Source organism: Vicugna pacos, chromosome X, assembly GCF_048564905.1.
Source record: "Vicugna pacos chromosome X, VicPac4, whole genome shotgun sequence".
Lineage (NCBI taxonomy): Eukaryota > Metazoa > Chordata > Mammalia > Artiodactyla > Camelidae > Vicugna > Vicugna pacos.
The window spans coordinates 5,210,854-5,230,935 of record NC_133023.1 but is presented as its reverse complement, the minus strand read 5'-3'; the positions used below and the strand labels follow the sequence as shown (position 1 = coordinate 5,230,935).

Genomic DNA, 20,082 nt, shown 5'->3' with positions numbered 1-20,082 from the left:
AAAGCAGTAGGCTGTTCTGGCATGCGGTTCATTACTTGAGATCAGTTTGCTTTTTTGAAGACTTGCTTTTAAACTTTCTTAGGAGATTCAGAGCAGCCTTTAGTTTGGGGTTAATTTGCCCCCATTACTAAGGTGATCTTTTTCTGAGGACGCTATGCGATGCCCTGTGTATCATGTGTCCTCTGCTCTGATGGCTGGAGTGTGAGTCATTGGCCATGTTAGAGCTGTAGGAATGGTCAGCTCCAGTGCTTTCTGACTGTCCCCCCGCCCCCATCTTGTGCACTTCCACCGCATGCATGTTCAGAAAGCAGGATTCAGCCCCAAACCCCAGGGGTTGCTCACAGCTCCGGGTTTCTCTCTTGGTCCAGGGCTTGCTCACAAGTCTCCTGGTTTCTCTCTTGGCATAGTTCCGTCCTTCCTCATTTTCTGCCCACAGCATCTATTCACTTCAGCCTCCTCAAACTTTGACCTCTTTCTCCATAAAAGTTGAGGGCTCCCTTTGCACCGTGGACTTGAAACTCCCTCTGGCCATTCCTGTTTGGACACATCGGGCTCACCTCATTGGCGTCTCCTCTCAGGGCATCCAGTCCTGTGTCACCTGTCGGCCATCGTCTACATGAAGGTGTTGCACATCTTTCGTCCGGTTTTATGGTTGTGCACAGCAGTCAGCTCCCACACTCCTCAACAGGCAGGTTTTGCCAAACAACCCGAATTAGCTGGAGCTCTCCAGTCTGTGCTCTTGATGACTGTCTATTCTTTGCACCATCTGTTCTTTACGGCTGAAAAAAAAATCCCTGTATTTGAACGGCCCCCTTCTCCCGGGCCTTCTCCTAATTAAAGACGGCTGTCACATTCTCTGAGAACCTTCTTGACCTCCTCCTCCGTCTGAGCTGGTGTCTCTCCTGTGTTTGTTAGCTGTGTGGTGATGGAGATTGACGTTTTCTCTACCGAGAGGCAGTAGGGGCGGGAGCAGAAGCTGTGCCCCTGTCCTGGGACACTGCTGGACATTGTCCAGGTGTTTTCTGAACATGTGCTGATAGTGGTTCTCACTGGGTTTGTACACGTGTCTGTCCCAGCACTCATGGCATTGTGGTTTGGCTGTTGCAGCGTCTGTCTCCTACAGCGGGTGACGGAGTTCCTCTAGAGACCCATGTGGTCTTCTCTCCCTTTCACGTTTGTGTTTTTCTGGCCAAGGAATCAGTATATTGCTCTAATCCAGAGTTTTTCAACTCTGACACTATTGTTGTTTTGTAAGTTAAACACTTCTTTGTGGTGGGGCAACCCTACTCTCCCCAGTAGGTGCCAGGGGTCCCCCCTTCCCGGTTGTGACGACCAGAAATGTCTCCAGACCTTGTCTGATGTTCCCCGGGGAGCAGGGGTGGGGGGGAGCGCGCTCGTGCTGAGAACCATTTTCCTAACCTATGGGATCTGTCATTTCCCTTGCATGTGCATAGTGAGGAAATAACGTTCTGTTCACATTCATTTTTCTCTCACTCTGTGATGACCTGGTCTGTCTAGAAGTGGTATGATATCCACACAGTTGTGTATAAATGAAGGGGTAAGAGATTTCAAGGAAGATTTCTGTGCTATTATGATTTATGGTAGGAAATGTAGATTTGGCCCTTGACCCCTTGCCTGGCATAGAGTTCCTAAAAACCCTTGGAGTTTCTAAGTGATGTGAGCAATAAATAAGGTCTTTTGTTATGATAATGAGGGGGCTTTTGCTGTAATTAGAGGATCAGACTTCCAGTCCCCACGTCTGATTTACAAAAGGAGAGAAGAGCTGGAGGCTGGGTCCAATCCTCAGTGACCAGTGACTTAACCAGTCTTGCCCTTGCGGTGAGAGCTCCATAAAACCCCAGAGGACTGGGTTCAGAGAGCTTCCGGGTGGGTAAACACATGGACATTTGGGGAGAGTGTCTTCTGCCATTTCCCCGTATCTTGCTCTGTGTGTCTCTTGCATTTGGCTGTTCCTGCGTTGAAACCTTTTATAATAAACTGGTAATACGGTAAGAACTGGGGATTGAAATTCTAATACCTGTAATCGGGGCTAGCACTCATTACAGCATTACTACGTGGCTGAACCTGTGCTAAGTGTCCGACATCCTTTAGCTCATGCTGAGGGTGATGATACACAGTGGTAATTACTGTCCTCCTGTTATGTGTGAAGACAGGGAGACTTGCGGAATTATCTTTGCCTCCAGATCATTTATTCGGCTCCTACCTGGCTGACGCACTTGCCGTGACCCGTGTAGGGCACCCTGTATTTGCTTCTGCCACTTCGTCATGCTTATTTTTTTCTTCTAGAACATTCCTGTCTTCTGCATCACCCTTACCCACCTCACTCACCCTAACGTGTTGATGGCTTATCTTAAAAAGTTTTCTCCTCGTGTAATCCTCTTTCGACCTCACATGTGCTTCCATCACTTCCTGTGACTACCTTTACTTAATACAAATTAAACTGCTTAATGATCTTCCTTGTTTGTTAGTAAAAGTCTGAACTGTAAGCACAGTGTGGCATCGTTTTGATCCTTCCGTCTGTTCATCATTAGACACCTAGTAGCTAGAATGCCAGTCTGGCTTATGAGTCAGTCTGTAAATGCTTCAGTGGGCTTCTCATGTCATGGGCATACCTGGTAACTCTTACTAACAAAATGCAGGAAGAAGGGGAGAGAAGGAAACGATGGTTTAACTCAAGTGTCTTAGCCGTCCCCGGTTCTCTAGAAATTTTTGGATTTGGGGAATTATTCAGGTGCCTGACGATCTTCCAGAGGTCTCCCAGCGTGACTCTGGAGTTCTGCTCCCAGGGGAGAATCTGACATGGACATCCCCATACAGAGGGTCACACTGGCCTTCAAAATAAATAGAAAAGCAAGCCAACCGAGAGCAAACTGAGATAAACATGAGTAAAAATGACTCTAGCCAAAGGAGCATGTACCTATAGGAAAGGGACTTTCTTAAAAATAAATGTTTCTGATTTTTTTTCCTACTTTTATAGTTTTCATGGCTAACGTCTAGTTTGCCTGGGAACCAAATTCATTATAATCTCACCTAATAAATTGGGATGTGTAACTGGGTTTCCAAGCAAATTATAATTGCATTTCCAAGCATTAGAAAATTCAAATTAGAAACATTGGAATTGAATTTGAATTGAGAATGCTTTTTCCTCTTTCGTGCATCCCTAGTATTTAGATGCCTTCTTTGAAAGATACAAGTGGCAGTTTTGTTTTTCGTTTAACAGTATAATGTCTTTATTTTTATAGAAATCATATATGCCCATTAAAACATTAATATAACAAACCACACAAGAGAGTAAAACTTAAACTTCACTCCAAATTCTACCATCCAGAAATAGCCGTGGTTACCTGTGCAGTAGAGTTACCACAGCAAACCTGTCCTGAGACATTTCTGCTTGAAAGGTTGCCCTTCGGCTGGCTTCTGGAAACTTAGATTTGGGGGAGAGTTCTCACCAATTCCTAGCTGATAAGAGGGGTGCACTGTTCCTAAAGTATTGGTACAAACAGTGTGGTTGATGGCAAACACCTGTTTCCTTCTGGGGGTCTGGATTTTGGGTACACGAGAGGCAGAAGGTGCCTGTGTGACCAGCCTCCAAGGAAAACTCTGGGCTTCAGGTCTCCACTGAACTTGTCTGGCTGACTGCATTTCGTGGGTGTCGTTACAACTCACAGCTGGAGGGATTCGGCGCATCCTGTGTGACTCCATTGGGAAACCCTGCACCTGCTTTCCTCCACATTTCTCCCCATAGACCTTCTCCCTTCTGCTGATTTTGCTTTGCATCCTTTTGCTATGTTACATCATAGCCTTGAATATGAGTACGTGCTGCGTCCCATGAGTCTTCCGAGGGGATAATCAAACCTGGGGTTGTTCATGGAAACCCCAGTATATCAGGCAGACATCTCACCAGGCATCTCAGTGTGCAAGGTAGTTTTAATACTGCTTCAAGTTTAATATTATTGTAGTCTTCTGGTATTGTAGTATGAATACAACAGAAGAAAATGAAACCTCCCAAATTTCTGGGGGGAAAAGATTATGAAAAATATTATGAGGTTGAAATAATTATTTTTGAAAATTCCATATTTATTTTATCATTTATGGATGTCCTCAAATTAAGTTCTCGATTTCTTACACCACTTCTTCTACCTACCAGTTTTTAAAATATATTCTTTTACCTTTAGCTTTATTGCATCAAATTCTCTCTTTTTAATCATAACTCCTACTTTATTCAGTTTTAGTTTTACATTTATGTGGATGATTGAATGATTAGTGGTTCTTTTATGCTAATTTCTTGATCCTTGGCTTTCTAAATTGGATCGTGTCTTAGCTTCTTTCAGAAAAGGCGTCCGTGGAGATCATTTTCTTTGAGATTGTTCATGACAGACTTTGCCTTCTGTGACACCTGAAGTGACCTGGCAAAAGATGGTTATCTGTGTGATTGGTGAAATTATTACTAAGAATAGTTTTATAAGGGAACTGTAATGGCGTTAATTGTACAGTTTATTATTGGTCTTACTAGACTGGGTATAATTGTGTAAACAGATACAGCATTTAGCATGTTGCTACGTGTGTTTTCATTTCCACGAAGTTGATGGGCATTACACCCATCACGATTTGGGTAACTCGCACCTTTTCTAAAATGTTCACATCCCTCTGGACAAGTCCACGAGTAATTAACTTGTAATATCACAGGGAATATTACATGCTTAATGGTCAGAAGTCTCTCTTCCTGCACCCAGAAGACCTTTTGTTCACAGGATTTCCAGCTGGCCATTAAGGGACCAATTCACACATTTTCTTCATATGTAGAGTATTAGTATTCTCACACATCATTTTCTCTGATCTGTAAGCATTTTTGTCCTGATTCCATTCAACTCGTAAATTTTCATTAAGCGGTGATTAAAGACATGGAGAGAGACCTTGTGTATGGGGACCATATGTTCTCTAATTTATATTCAGACCATTACTATTTTTCAACCGACTCCAAGATGATGATCCAAGGTAACTGATAGAGGACATCAAAATTTGCATTCACTGGGTAGAAACAATAGAGCAGTTAAGTAGACCACCTGCTTAAGGGTGCTGTATCAAATCCACGTATTTGTAAGACTACCTTTGTTTAAGTTCACAAACTAAAGACTGGTTCTTTCTTATAAACTCCAGCAGGGCTCTGTTCCCTCCGTACAGACTTCCGTGCTCGGTGTAACTGAAGCGTGTTGGACCCTCATGGTGGGTCACACCATAGTAGAAGCCGAGCCAAGTCGCTGCCTTCGGCTCTTGGAACATTGTTGTCAGAATTGCAGAGGAATCCGGAAATGTTAAGCCATAACCATGGAGCAGAGGGAAAACAAGAGAGACACCAGGGACTCCACCCCAGCTGAGCACCTGGGGTGGCCACCTCTGCGAGCAGATCTTAGTTCTCTGTCTGCACAACCTCATAACACTCGGAACAGAATCCGCACTGTTTCAGGCTCAGGGACCAGTCTAGAAAGTGCCAGGGCAGAGATGAACGTTTTTGGTTTCCGTGGCCCACAAAATAATAACAGAATTTTTTTTTAAAGTCACATTTTGTAATCCATGGCAAAAAGGAAAAATGTTGACTAGACGTGGGGAACAGCTCCCACATCAACTGGAAGATGCCAGTCATTGAGCATTCCACTTTTGATCATTCTGCTCTTATGCTCGGTGGGAACCAGTGTTGCAGATCTGGCCACTGGTTTTGTTTGTTGGTTCTTAATTCTGCCCCCTTAGCTCCATGAGTAGATTAGTGAGATGAGGAGATAGCGTCTCTGGTTTCCTGTCTTTCCCAGTTCAAGGGTGTGGTGGCTGGCACTTGAGAATCACATGAACAGAAGGCCCTGACTTTCTTATCTGATTCTCAGATTACACCCCGTTTTCACATGTGATGGAGTGTCCACTGAGTTGATTTGATCATACGATTGTGCACACGAGGTCCCTGTGATTTCCGAATTAGCAAGCAGTAAACACTTGCCAGACTTAGTACAAGTATTTCTACTTGGAAGTCTCAGCCCATGTGGCAGGGGCCAGTGATTTGGGGAACTAAGTACTTTCTCTCGGGGCATAAAGTATATACATTTCGTGGAAAGAGAAGAGGTGGCCAGCACTGCATAACTGTTAGTCTTCTGTCCTTCTCTGATTTCTAAGTTAGGTTTGGATCTGAATCGAGAACTTCAAAACCAATGAAGTAAAACAAAACACATCTAGCTGCGAACAGAAAAATGAACTGTGAAACTGAATATGAGACAAAACCTTAAGAACTGACGATGACTAAATGTTTAAAAAGTTTTTGTAATTAACTAGCTCCGTACTTGTGGTACTTCAGTGTTGAAACCCTGGCCTTTCTTCTGTTTCACCTGGGAAGTTCCTGAATTGAGACTATTTTAATCCAGTCAGTTCATGTTATTCTCAAATATTATATAAGATTAATTATTAACGATCTATTTCATTGACATCTGCAATTCTAAGGAATTGTATTTTTTCTAGCTAGTGTTTCTAGGTTTCCACCTTTTGTAATTGAGAGTGTGAGCTCTTTCCCTGTGTTTAGTTGTCAGCATATTGTGGTGCTGACGTACATTCAACGTACAACATCAGAACTCAGATGGAATGTAACCTGTGAATGTGTGTGCGTGTGTGTGTAATGGATGTGTGTCTGTTGCATGGAATATAAAGTTACAACTCATGGGTCATATTCCTTCAGAAAAGTAGCATAAAATATCATTTCTTTGGGGAAAAGAAAGCATGCAAACCGTAGAAGGGAAAATGCAATGGAATGAGAATTTTCTGATGTCTTGGCAATCAGACGTCAGGTGTCTTTAACGGAAGAATGATTTCCCATCCTCTCGCAGCCTCTGTTCCCCAAGAAGAACTATGAATGCCTGACCAGCTGTGAGTTCCTCAAGTACATCCTGTCGGTGAAGCAGGGCGATTGCCCAGCCCCCGAGAAAGCCAGCGGCTTTGCTGCCGCCTGCGTTGAAAGCTGTGAAGTGGACAACGAGTGCTCGGGGGTGAAGAAGTGCTGTTCCAATGGCTGTGGACACACCTGCCAGGTGCCCAAGACCCTGTACAAAGGTGAGGGGCAGAGCAGGGGACACACAGGGACCTTACCATCACGGTTCGTGTGCGCGTGGGGGAGGGTGTCAATCAAAGATGCGACTGTTGCAAGAAAAGTCGGAGCTTTAAGAAACTCTACTCTGTGCTACAATCATCTGAAAATATTCACTGGACCATAGGACTCAGCCGCAGTGAACCCAGATTGGGGCAGAGCAAAGCATTCACCTGAATTCTTTTTTTTTAAATTTATTTTTTAATTGAAGTATGATTGATTCGCTGTATTATTAGTTTTCAGGTGCACTGCATCGTGATTCAGTATTTTTATAGATGATACTCCATTGAAAGTTACAACAAAATAATAGCTCTGGCCTATGAATCCTTTCAAACTTCACCACCTAGGAAGGCCACCATCAGCTTGGGAACCTTGTGTTTTTCTCCAGTGCCAGTGAATCAGCTAAGCTCCACTGGCTACCCTGGGGTCAGTAGATTTAAATCCCTGGAAAAAAGGGCTGGGGATGGAGCACAGTTGAAAAACACATAATGAATGCAGGAGTCTCGTGGTTTTCCTGTTGTGATCCAAGAATAGTAGTGAGTCTGCAGGGACTTTGAATGTCTGGATTAGTGTCTCAGGATTCTAGGTGGAGGAACTGCTGTCTTCCAAAAGATGGGGAATGCAACTTACCAAACAAGTTAGCGGGTGTAAGTTTACACTCATAGGCAGCTTCTAGAGCATGTAAAGCCTTCACGCTGAGTGTTTCTGGCCTGTTTCTGTAAACGTGGCTGAGTTCTTTTATGTCAGACCAACGCTGTTGTACAGTTTGGGGTATCATCCAGGTACACTGTGAGAGATGTACGAGTTTGTTACTTTTTGGGTCTAACTTGAAGACGAAAGTAGAACACATCAGGAGACGTCATTCACGACCAGTAGAAAATGTCTCACCTCCTCTCTCTCACTTGCACTCACACACGTCAAGTGTACGTTGTTGCAATGCTGGTGTTTGATTCCATGCTTGCTGACTATTTTCAGAAGGCCATTCTTACCTAACAGTTGACATCTCCTGGAATTCACGTACCTGCCCCATCTTCCTCTGGCTCCCACTTGGAAATACTCTCATCTGAAATCTGTATAATCCATACAGTTTTCCATTTTTTTTTCTGTGATATGCTTGGAAACCTGGCACAAATACTGTCTCAAATTCAAAATCATGGCTGCTTTCCTTAACAGACTGAACATTTTTTCAATGGATTCAAAGTTTTACTGTTTCTGTACCTTTTATTGTAAACTACATAAAAATCACTTTTTTTAAAAGTTTTTAAAAATCTACTATTATGAAACCTTTTCTGCGGTTATAGATCATTTGCTGTTTAAATGTTAGCATTTACCATAAAAATAGGATGCTTTAGAATGATTGTTGAAAACCCATTTGTGAAACCTTTATTGTTGTAAAAGTAGGGCATTTAAAAGAGGCAATATAAAATAAAATAGGCTTTTCATGTGAAGCACTGAAGTCAGTATAAACTTCAAGTATATTCTGGTTCACCGAGAAGAGGGGAAATATTCTACAAAGGGCCAACGTAAATGATTAATTATTGAAAGATACCTACAGTTTAAACCCACGCTTAACTAAATAGGATGGATTTTTGCTAAAGTCACCTTTCTACTGCAGGTAGCTCTTTTTTTAATTGAAGTAGAGTCAGCTTACAGTGTTAGTTTCCGATGTACAGCCTAGTGATTCAGTTACACATACATATATTCCTTTTCATATTTTTTCATTATAGGCCATTACAAGGCATTGAATATAGTTCCCTGTGGTCCACAGTAGGACCTTGTTGTTTATCTATTTTACATACGGTAGTTTGTATCTGCTAATTCTGAACTCCCAATTTATCCCTCAACCCCGTTTCTTTTTTTTTTTCTTTTGTGTATTCAGTCTTCTCTAAACTATACTCTTAAAATTTTTAAAATTTTATTGTTTTTATTGAAGTACAGTCAGTTACAAATCCCTCTACTCCCTTTGGCCCAAGTAACCCTTGACTTGGACGTTTGTGGAGAGACAGTTCACGGAGCACTAACCACAGACAGAGTCAACAGACCCCTGTTGACCTGACAGCGACTTTTGCATAATAAGTTTAAGGATCGCGGTGTCGTCAAGTCTTAGACATTCTTTCCTTGCCGTCTGCAGCAGCTCCTGAAGGAGGGCTGGCCTCCGAGTCCCCGGAGCATCTGTCAGTATTCAGTGAGCCCCAAGAGGGGCTCCGGGAGAGCTTTCTGCACCCCTGCAGGGACAATCTCAGGTCCTTATGGGCCACTCGAAGTCCCTGATGGCGCTCCCAACCTGGAGCCAGGCTGCCTGCTCACTCTCCAAAGAGGATTCTGGTGCTCTATCCAGCTACCATAATAGGACCCTAAACTTCAACCTCTCTTTGGGCTCCACTGTATTATTATAGGTCAATTAAAAGATCTATCAGTATCAAATAGTTTAAGTCTAATATAATCACTGATTTAGCGGTTGTTTTAGGCTAATGAATAACATGGAGATTTTTTTTTTCTCTGATCTTAATTTTCTACTAATTTGTGGAATTTTTTAAATAAGATTCAGAGCACACCCTACAAAGAACCAGATTCTGTTGGACAAACCTGTAAATTCCTCCTGTCCTCATCCATTCCTGATTTACTTATTGAAGTGTCATCTCATAGGAAATCCCAAAGAGCATGCCCTTAATGTCCTCCGTATTTAAAACGGACAGATGTCACCTGGGTTTACTGAGCATTTCAGCTCAGTGAGTATTTATGGACTCTTTGTGAGGGGTCATGAGGAGAGCTGGCTGTGCGCCGTGCTGGGCACTGCGGGGCAGAGTCACTAGGACACCAGCCCGTACCGGGTCCAGGAGTTCCTTGTCAAGGGGGCTGTGCACACACACTCATTTAAATGGGCCAATCCCTTTCTTAACTTTTGCCATAAATTGAGATGTACCACCGCCCGTCCTATTTCTCCTTTCCAGGCTTCTTGGGTTAATGAAAAATTTTCAAAATACATGGAAACACATATGCACGTTGGTCCTTGTTTGTGGAAGAGAAGAGGGGGTGAGGGCTGGACTGGTTTTCTAGCTTCAAAAGCTTTATATGCTGGAAGCTTGAGTTTTTAAAACCATTGTGTGTTTTGAAAAGATGATCAACAGAATGCCCATTACATCTCAGTTATGCTGGGAGATTAATTAACCTATTAATTAACCTATTAATCTAGGTTACGCTGCGAGAACAGTCCTTAGCTGATGCCTCTGAGTTTACTTGTGTTCTGAAACAGCCAACGGACAACAGCAGTGAGCTTCCCCTCCCCCTTCAAATAAAGCATGCTAGCATCCTGGAAGACTTGACAGTGCGGCCATGGGTCAGCCACGCGCCAAGGTGCTGGTTCTCTGAAACGCACGCCTTCACAGGGTTGTGGGAAGTGCACACGGCGGGTCGTCCGCAGGTGAAACACAGCTGTGGTTCGGTGGCGCCCGGATTCCCCCTTTGATTCTCCCCCGTTCCAGGTCTGGTTTACCGCTGGTTGGACAAGGCTCTCTCAAGAGGTGATGCTTTATTACTTTAGTGTCTCTCTTGACTCTCAACTGTGGCGATTGGTTGAGGGAGGGAAGGAGAAAAGCTGAAATGGTTTTCCAGATGTACAGAGTCAGAGAAGCTTGTGGCCTTCAGTTATCGAGATGCCCACGCGCACAGCTCATTTCCTTCACCAGGCGCTAACGTGGAATTAATCGTGTATCAGTTCGTTTCCTTTCAAAAAGGTCTGATCGTGGACTTGGTTTACTATTTCTATGAATCTCTTAATATTTGAAATATATAAACCTAGGATTTTCGAGACGGACCACTTTCCACAGATTCATTTATCACATTTTGAATACAGTGACCGAATGCTTTAATGTGATCTAAACACAGATTCCTTGAGTACACTTGTCTGTTTGAGAACTATTAGGAGCTGGTTAATTACTGAATCACTGGAACACTGTATTTTGGTGCATTTTCATACCATTTAGACTTGTGACAAGTATTTTTACAGGAAGAGTTAGATCTTGAGGTGATTAGTAACTGCTGATTTTTCCATCAGTCTGTCTTTAATATTTTTTGAAGCACAGAAGTTCTGTTCCTTTGATCTCACCAAAATGCTTGTTATGGCCTCAAGAAAAAAATGCACCTGTATTGTCACATATTGTCAGATGTTATATGAGAGCATTTTTGAATTTTGTAACAGAATAGTTTAGAGTTCAGATGACAATTTTTTCAAAAATAATGCCACTAGAAAAAGAAAAATCCTAGTCATCGACATAATAAAAACCACACGGAGGAGAGGTCCATTCTCTGCGTCTGGTTATGCACTTGGGATGCTGGTTGAGCCGGCAAGGACGATGGAAGGACCGACCGACCGTCGCTGGGGGCCTGGGGACCGAGCGCCATCTGCACACAATTACAGCCAGCGCAGGAGGAGTTCTTCCCAAGATGGGAGCCCGCTGACCATAACGCAGAGCAGACGGGCCGTTCCTTAACATGCACATCACAAGACTACTGCACATGATAATTAAAGAGATTTTTAAACGGAGGAATTTCAGCTGACAGTGCCCTGATGCTCATCATGTCCGATTAAGGCTGTTGGTAGCTGAATGACATTCACGTTTAAAGCCTTAGTGGGAGGGGACTCGGATGCTTGGGTTTGCTTCCAGTGAGTCCAGGTTACTGCAGCGGCCGGAGTATTGGCTGTGGCTGCATTTACACTAGAGGATTATACCCGGGGGAGCCAGGATGGGTTTGGAAGGGGGAGGGTATAGCTCAGCGGTAGAGCGCACGCTTAGCATGCACGAGGTCCTGGGTTCAATCCCCGGTACCTCCTCTACAAATAAATAAACCTAATTACCCCCGCCCCCGAAAAAGATGGGCTTCGAAGTCTCAGAGAGAGTGCTCTATGAGTTTAAGGAACTAACCAGTCTTCCTCTCTTTAAGAAGTAAACGTACGTCTGAGTCATATGACTCTATCTGTGCTAGAGAAGGTGGCGCTGAATAACCTGCGAAAGTCCTCCCCTTTCCTAGGAGAACCTTGAGCAGAGAGGGGTGTACTGTTGTTGCAAGGACTTGCATCAGTGTTCTGGTGTCTTTTTTTTTTTTTAAATTGAAGTACAGTCAGTTACAATGTGTCAGTCTCTGTTGTACAGCAGTGTCCCAGTCATGCATATACATACATATATTTGTTTTCATATTCTTTTTCATTAAAGATTATTATAAGATATTGAACACAGTTCCCTGTGCTATACAGGAGAAATTTGTTTTACGTCTGTTTTTACATATAGTGGCTAACATTTGCAAATCGCAAACTCCCAGATGTATCCCTTCTCACGCCCTCTTCCCCTATAACCACTTACTTCTCCAGCTGTGTTCTTGACAGATGACTGAGAAGGGTTAGGCCGTTCCTTCAGCCAACACTTCTACACCATTTGCTCTTGCAGCATGCTCTCTCCGAGGACACCGTGAGGTGTGGGGAGGGAGGAGACACGTTTCTTGACCTCTGGGTCTGTAGCTTCGTGGGGAAGACAGACAGCATTAAACCAGCTTATTGCGGCCAGAGGCGGTGAAATGCACGTTTTGACAGTTACAGGTTAAATGTTGAAGAGCTGGACGGAAGAATGGAGCCTTTATTTCCAGTTGGGAGGTTTACGGAAAGTGGCTCTTAAGGGTGGCCTTCGGACTGAGCCAGGAAGTGTCCAAGGGTCTGTAGTCAGAAAATAGAGGGAAAAACATTTCAGAGTGAAAAAAGCAATCACATAAACAGGCCGTGGCAGTAGGAAGTCGCTGGCAGTGAGTTTCTGGGAAAGCTGGGTGGGTCTAAAGGTAGGGTGTGCAATGAACATACAACGTACCAGGAGGTCAACTGAAAGATAATGGGGAGTAGCTTATGAAGATGGGTGCCTTGAGGGAGATACAGAGACGTTCCCCTTTGTCCTACAGAAAATGGGATGCAGTTGAGTGTTCAGGGAAGGTAAAGGACAGCCTCCTCTTTTACTTTAGGAAAATAACCACAAATATTGTGCAGAGGGAATTAGAAAAGAGATGGACTTGCAGGGAGATGGGTTGGAAGCCTATCGTGAGAGTCCAGACAGGAGAGGAAAGTGCCTAGAACAGGTGGTCGCCATGGAGACAGAAAGACTTAGGGATTCCTGGAAGGATGCTGTGCAGTGTGGATGTTGGTAGGTGCAGGAACAAGATGACATGGTTCTCCATAGAGCCTAGAGTTGCAGTGACGATGCATCACCGGGGAGGGGGCACGTGCTGGGGAGGGGCACCTGAGATGGGACTTGTGCAGGTGGACGGGGGCGGGGCGAGGGGGCGGCAGCCCAGAGAGGGACAGGGGATAGATTTGAGAGACCCTTGCTTAGCAGCAATATTCAAGTCATGAAGGTGTTACTGTAAGATTATGCACCGAGAAGAAAAGTTTGCAACCCAAGTTTGAGAACACTCACGCAGGGCCTCACACAACAGGACCAGAGACAAACGGAAGTCCCAGGGCAACCAGGAACAGCAGAGACATTAGAACCAGGACGTCCCAGGGATTTTCGGAGCTGTGAAAACCACTTCTTTTCTCTCCCTTCCTAAGTGGCTTTTCCTAATTCGAAAATGTGGAGAGAAACATAAAATTCAGAGAGAAACTGGAGATTGGGTCATAGCTCCAAGCAATTTATTTGATCTTTCTCAGACTCCATTCCCTGGTGTTCCAAATGTAGATACGTAACCCCTCACCCACTTCATGAAGGCACAGGAAGGACTGGGGAAGGCAAGTTTACGGTGAAGGAAAGGCAACGTATATACAGACATCGCCTGTCGGCAAATCAAAGTGGAGGCTGCTACTGGTCGAGGGACTGTAGTTCTCTGGAGAAGAGGTTTTAAAAGTCAGTGAGCTTTTGGGCAGATGTACAGACGCCATTTTAAAATTATCCAACCCCTCAGTGTTTAATGACTTTAAGATTTCATAAGACTGAGCCTGAACGAAGTTCAAAGTGAAACGAGTTGACATTCAGCCGCACCGCTAATGTGCATCAGCTCTTAGGTAGAGTCTGTATTTGCACGTGTCCCCATTTCCTTGGTTTAAACTTAAGAAGTGGAGAAAGAAACGCAGCCTCCTGAAGCAGCCATTGCAAATGAGTTGTCAGTGGTTTAGGCAGACGCTCGTTCTCAGCAGAAAGTGATTTCATCAGCCACTGGGGCTCCTGGTTCTGATGGCAGTGAACATCACGGTACCACAGGCCCTACCGAAGTCGGTTAGTTTTATATGTCCTGTTAGTATGAGACGTTTGTTTCAAAGTTTCCTTTCCATAATGGCTACGATTTTGAACCACGGTTCTTAAATCTTGCAGTCACCAGGCAACTTGCACGCACTGTCAGGGGAAAAAGGAATCAAAATGATTAACTACTTTCAGATGAGACACCTGTGAGGGACTTTTGAAGCCAGGCACTCAGGCGTGCCAAAACCAAACATTATAAATTCATCATTTTCCAATTTTAAATGGTAAGTCTGTCGGGAGGGCCCCAGCAGTCACTGGGGAACCCACAAGACCCAGGCTTTGGAAATTGTTCTCATGAGACTTGACCCTGTGAGACGGGTGGGCTTTGTAATGTTTACCTTGAAAGGAAAACTCCCCGAGGTGGGAAGGATGGCAGACTCAGGACCGGTGTCACAACGACCCTGGGGTCCATCGGTAGGGATGGAGCCCGTAAGTGGGAAAAAGGACTGGCAGCTCTCCATGACACTTGCTCGTGGGAGTTCCCCGTCAGCCTCCCGTGGGGCAGCTTGGTAACATGACTGATTCAGAAGACTGCACGTAAAGGAGTTGTCAAGCTTACTGGGGAGACAGAAACTCGTCCAGAATCAGGACTCGATTCAGACCCTCTAAAGAAATGGGAAAGTGAAACGGAACTTAGTGTCAGAAGATCTCAAAGGTGACGCCTTGAGACGGAGAAGCCGCTTTTCTGAAACAGGATCAGTTGTCATTAGACGGGATCTGCCTCTTCTGTAGATTTTTCTCCCTCAAGTGTCACCTCCACTGTGAGTCCCTTGCGGCTGGTTTTCACTGGCGTGGTTCTGTTTCAGGTGTCCCCCTGAAGCCCAGGAAAGAGTTACGATTTACGGAGCTGCAGTCTGGACAGCTGGAGATTAAGTGGTCCTCGAAGTTCAACATTTCCATCGAGCCTGTGATCTACGTGGTGCAGAGACGGTGGAATTATGGGATCCATCCGAGCGAAGATGATGCCACACACTGGCAGACAGTAGCCCAGGTCAGTGCTTTGTGGGCCTTTTTGTTCCCTTGCAGTAGTGTCTCCCACACACCTGCAGAGAGAAGATTAACTCGCTCTGCCTCTGTCAGCATAGTGTGACTGCCAAAATAATTTAATCTGGCGTGGACCATCGTGCTGTCGGCGGAAGACAGGGTGAGCTCCATACGTGAACCCAGTACCACTAGAACTTGACTGTTGGCTTAAGTTACCCACAGTGCAATCAGAAGGGAGATAATTTTTTTATCTGAGCGTTCACATTTATTTCTGCCCAGAACCACGTGCCCTTGAGATAAACTTAAACCCATCCAAACTGAGGGAAATGCAACACCCAGAGTGCTGGTTCATGTGACACCTGATCACCTGAACGACTTCCCCGGTTTTTCTCCTACATCTAAGCCTGTGCTCCACACAGGGCTTCGGGGCGTGGGGTAACAGCCGTATCCCAGAAGGGCTTACCGGGAAGGAGCCAGTGGCTCATAAACCTTCTCTAAGTGCCCCCTCCTTCATCCGAGTCAACTTACCAACAGGCAGGCCACCTGGATGGCAGCCCCCCATGGTGTATCTTCCAGGGCGTCTTCCTCTTCTGTCTTGTGGATTCGAAAAGCAAAATATTTACTTTCGTTTTAAGAGCTGTTCAGTGGACTGCCAGCTGCCAAAAAACGCCACGGATGGGGAAAAGGGAGAAACTCTCAATATGGAACTATTTCATGCTTTTCAACAACTAAAATGCCTTCTCCACGTGTATCCGTAGAGGGAAAAATCCTCTCCTCTCGGTGATCAGATCATCCTTCCCCAAGGATGAGATTCCCATGATTTTTTTTTCAGTAAATATAAAATAAATTTCAGTGTTGAGATGTTTGGAAGAGGAATTTAGTCTTTCTTCCAAATGGTAGTATCTCAAAAAAGATAAGCAATAAAGACCTGAAAATAAATGAGAAATTTGACGTTAAAAAGAAAGAGCGTAAATTGACGGGGGGGGGGGGGGAATGGTCAAATTTAGTAATTCTATTCTATAACTATTTTGTTAAAAATTTGTGCTTGAATAAAACATAAAGATGTTCAGAATGCAGCCCCAAATTGTACCTAACTTCCATGGTGTGCTCCCTTCAAGGGGGCTACGGAAGTATCACTTACAAATTTCCCAAACGATGGAATTTCCAAATAGGTCCAAAGTTTAAATGGAAAGACGTATGAAAGTAACTGATGGGCAGACCTCCTCCTTCATATCCTCTGTTTAGGAGCGAGAGGGAAGGCCTTGGACTGTTGTTGCTTTATTATTATTCCTGCCTTCACTAGGCGACACCACCTTGTGCTTCCTCGCTCTGTCTGCTCAGTGCTATGGCTGCTGTGCTGACGTGAGCTTCTCAAACTGAAGGCTCCAACTAAGTGAACCAGTTGGTGACCACGTTGTCTCAGATTCTGCCAAATGAGGTAGAAAGCCACGCTCGAGAGTTCATCTTCTTCCTTTGATCTCGGAAATGCTGAGCTTCCTTTGAAAGCTGAAGTACGCAGCACAGCCCTCTTCAGCAAGCTCTAGTGAACTGAGGTTTGGGAGTGTTTCTGCTCACTCCTCCCCAGTGTCACCCACTGAGCACCAGGTAGAGTTTGGCACTAGGCACAGGTGGGGCCGTGTGCCGGCATTCATTCCCTGGAGTCGAGGCGAAGGTTCCAGATCTCCTGTAGGACGTGGTTGGCACCGGGTGTGTGGGCCCTGAGCTGGATGAAGTCAGGCAGTGGGAAGACCATTAACATTACCTGGTATCTTGGGACGTAGCAGCAGCGACAGCAAACGCTGTGGGCCATTCCCAGAGTCCAGTTTTCTTCCTTGGACATATACTGGACAAAGAGATATTAACAGACCTCACCCTGTAGGAACATGACTGGATCCTTGCAGATCTTACATGATTTGCTCAAATTCAAAGACAGAAAAGTCTAGGGCGGCAGTGTGCTTCCAGAACTGAAATGTGTGGGTTCGCGTACCTACTTACAGGATTAAATTTGGCACGCCAGTAGGAGGCCTTCCTTCTACGGTGTAGAGATGATTTCATTTTCTCTCTAATGTCATGATTACTTCATATATTTATTCATTTCTGTGTGTCATTGATTGATGTAATCCTCAAATGCTGTTTTTAGTCGCTGGATTTAAAAACAGCCCAAGCAATCCTCAGAAGACCTTGCCTTCCAGAGATCTTTAACTCTTTCGGATGAAAGACCTAGGAATGGAACTTAGCAGTTGAAACCTTCCTGACAACTCTCTGATGACTAGTGGGATTGGCTGCAGGTATCCAGGCGTGTGGGAGAGGTCACGGCTGTGTTGCACCGGCGGATGAGTTAGAGTGTTTCTAAAACAGACCTGATGGGCACGTCAGGATAAAAGGGTTCTCTGTGCTCTGTCCCCTCAGACCACGGATGAGCGGGTCCAGCTGACCGACATACGGCCCAGCAGGTGGTACCAGTTCCGAGTGGCTGCCGTCAACGTGCACGGGACCCGGGGCTTCACAGCCCCCAGCAAACACTTCCGCTCCTCCAAAGGTCAGTCCCATCCCGACTGTCCTCTGCCTCCCGCGCACACCTGGGGACACATTCATCACGTCTCCAAGTTCAGATTTACAGCTGGCCAACAGGTGGCTTTGCCATTCTCAGCAGAGGGAACCAGATGTGTTTGAAGGTACCGTGTGAATTTATGGTCAGGACCGTCACTGGGCCTTTACCTCTGAGAGACTGCAGGAGGCGACAGGATGGGTTTTCTCAACGTGGAATTGACGGTTTTCCACGACCAGCTTCCCCTGGGTCTCTCAGGATATTCTGCCTCTGGCACCACTCAGTTAATTTTTGGAGGAAAGGTTTAGTTTCTGCTGCATCAGACTGTACAGGTTTCTTGAAACAGCTGCCAAATTGAGTGTGAATTAATCTCTTTTGTTTCATAACCTCCGGAATTTAAATCCCTCCCGAGCCGCCTTATCATCGCCATCATTTTGTTCGGTGCCTATTTCACTGCTGTTCTGAAGCCTCTGTGGGCTCTGATGAATACTGACAGTGTTACGGGTGGAGTTACTCAGGCAACAGTTGAAGGGCATAATTTGGCTGGACGTTAATAACAGCTCCGTGTTTATTTCTCCAGTTGCGTTGAGACGGCTGTGCGCGTTCTGAATGAGTATGTCTGCTTGGTCATCATCACGGTCCAGTTCCGTGGATGTAAAGCAGTGAGTTAGTCACTAATCAGCATAATCCCCTTACATGGAAGCGAACTTAAATTTATCTCAAACATGAGCTGTGATATTGATGAATAATGTAAGACGTATAATGTCAGTCATATCTTTCAATACAGGAGGGTTTGAACTGGCTGCTGTGACTTGCAATGCCTGTTCCATTTGGGGGAGAATGTATGTTTTCGCTAGTCTGTCCATTCCTTGTTAGATGATAATGTCACCCCTTTCTCTGCATAATCATAGGTCTCAGGTGGAAAACTTGCATCCAGAATAATTTAATATTTGGGTTCTATTGCAGTGTATGTTGTAGATTTTCAAGTCTTTCTTTTAAAGAGTTCTTTTAAGAAAGGGAAAGTGCGTCCTTACCCCACCCCCACTGGGGTGGAGACACTGAGTAAGCCGGAGGGTGAAGTGAAAAACAAGGGTATCCGTCCTTCCCTGTCTGAAGGCTTCCTCCCCGTGGTCTGAGGATTTAATGAATAACTGACGGTGGGTTCAGAGGTGAGAGACGGGGCTTGAGCACTCTTCACCGTGAGTTTCATGGTTCAAACGTGACCCAGGTGTGCTGTGGTCAAATGTGTTGCCACCTGTCCCCCTGCCCACAGGATCTTGTCTGGTGCTTTTTTTTTTTTTTTTGATAGAACACACTTTATTCACAAATAAGTCTCCTTAGAGTTAAAAGCAGAGGCAGTGTCTTCCTAGAAAAAAGAAACATGAGAAGGCAACTGCCATTTGATTTTTAAATTGCAGATTAGCTTTTTTGACTAGAAGACCATTCTGAAAATCAGATCAAGGCTGCATATGCAGACGTGAGACAGATGCAGCCCCTGGCCTGTGGGGACAGAGGGTGAATACCTGTGAGAGTTGTGCGGCAGCTGGGCAGAGGTCCTGGGACAGTCCCCAGGGTCAGTCCTGTGACTGCCAGCTGCCAAAGAGTCATCCATCCCGGGGAAGAAGCAGGGCCACGCTGTCCCACCACTCCTGGCGAATCTGAGCACCTCAACCGTCTACAGTTAGAGCTGCAGCCCTCACACTTTCATGGGCTTTGGTGAATGGCTGTGCACCATCTCGGGGAAGTCTTGCAGTCACCATTAAATTGCCTTATTTCTGGCTCTTATTACAAATGCGCCCAACAGTCAGCATTCCAGACTTCAGTTCTTGCACTTTGGGCAAACCAAAAATATATGCCCAGAATTTGTAGTAGATTCTCCCGTTTTCAGTGAAGGAGCCTCACAGAATGATGGGACCGTAGTAGCTCCAACAAAGAGTTGAAGGCGTTTCTTCCAAGGCGTGTCTAACTGTGGACAAGACGGTACCACATCTTTCTTCAGTCAGTTCCTCGGATGTAGAAATGTGTCCTGCTGAGAAAATAATTTCACAACCTTGCTGAGATACAATTTACCTACCATGAAAGTCACTTAAGTGTGGAAGCCAGTGATTTTTAGAATTTACTAGGTCATGTGACCATCACCA

At 45.0% G+C, this 20,082-nt stretch overlaps 1 protein-coding gene across 2 annotated transcripts in view; it reads left to right on the top strand.

Annotated features, from left to right (window-relative positions):
- The window catches only part of ANOS1 (anosmin 1), a 163,057-nt gene that overhangs the window by 105,868 nt on the left and 37,107 nt on the right, over positions 1-20,082 (top strand). For both annotated transcript variants that reach the window (XR_012067469.1, XM_072956008.1), the window contains exons 4-6: positions 6,882-7,104; positions 15,216-15,400; positions 17,803-17,932. Coding sequence is in view for 1 of the 2 variants with exons in the window: in XM_072956008.1 (XP_072812109.1) it covers positions 6,882-7,104; positions 15,216-15,400; positions 17,803-17,932 (538 nt within the window). In the remaining variant the exon portion in view is untranslated. The remainder of the gene's footprint in view (positions 1-6,881; positions 7,105-15,215; positions 15,401-17,802; positions 17,933-20,082) is intronic.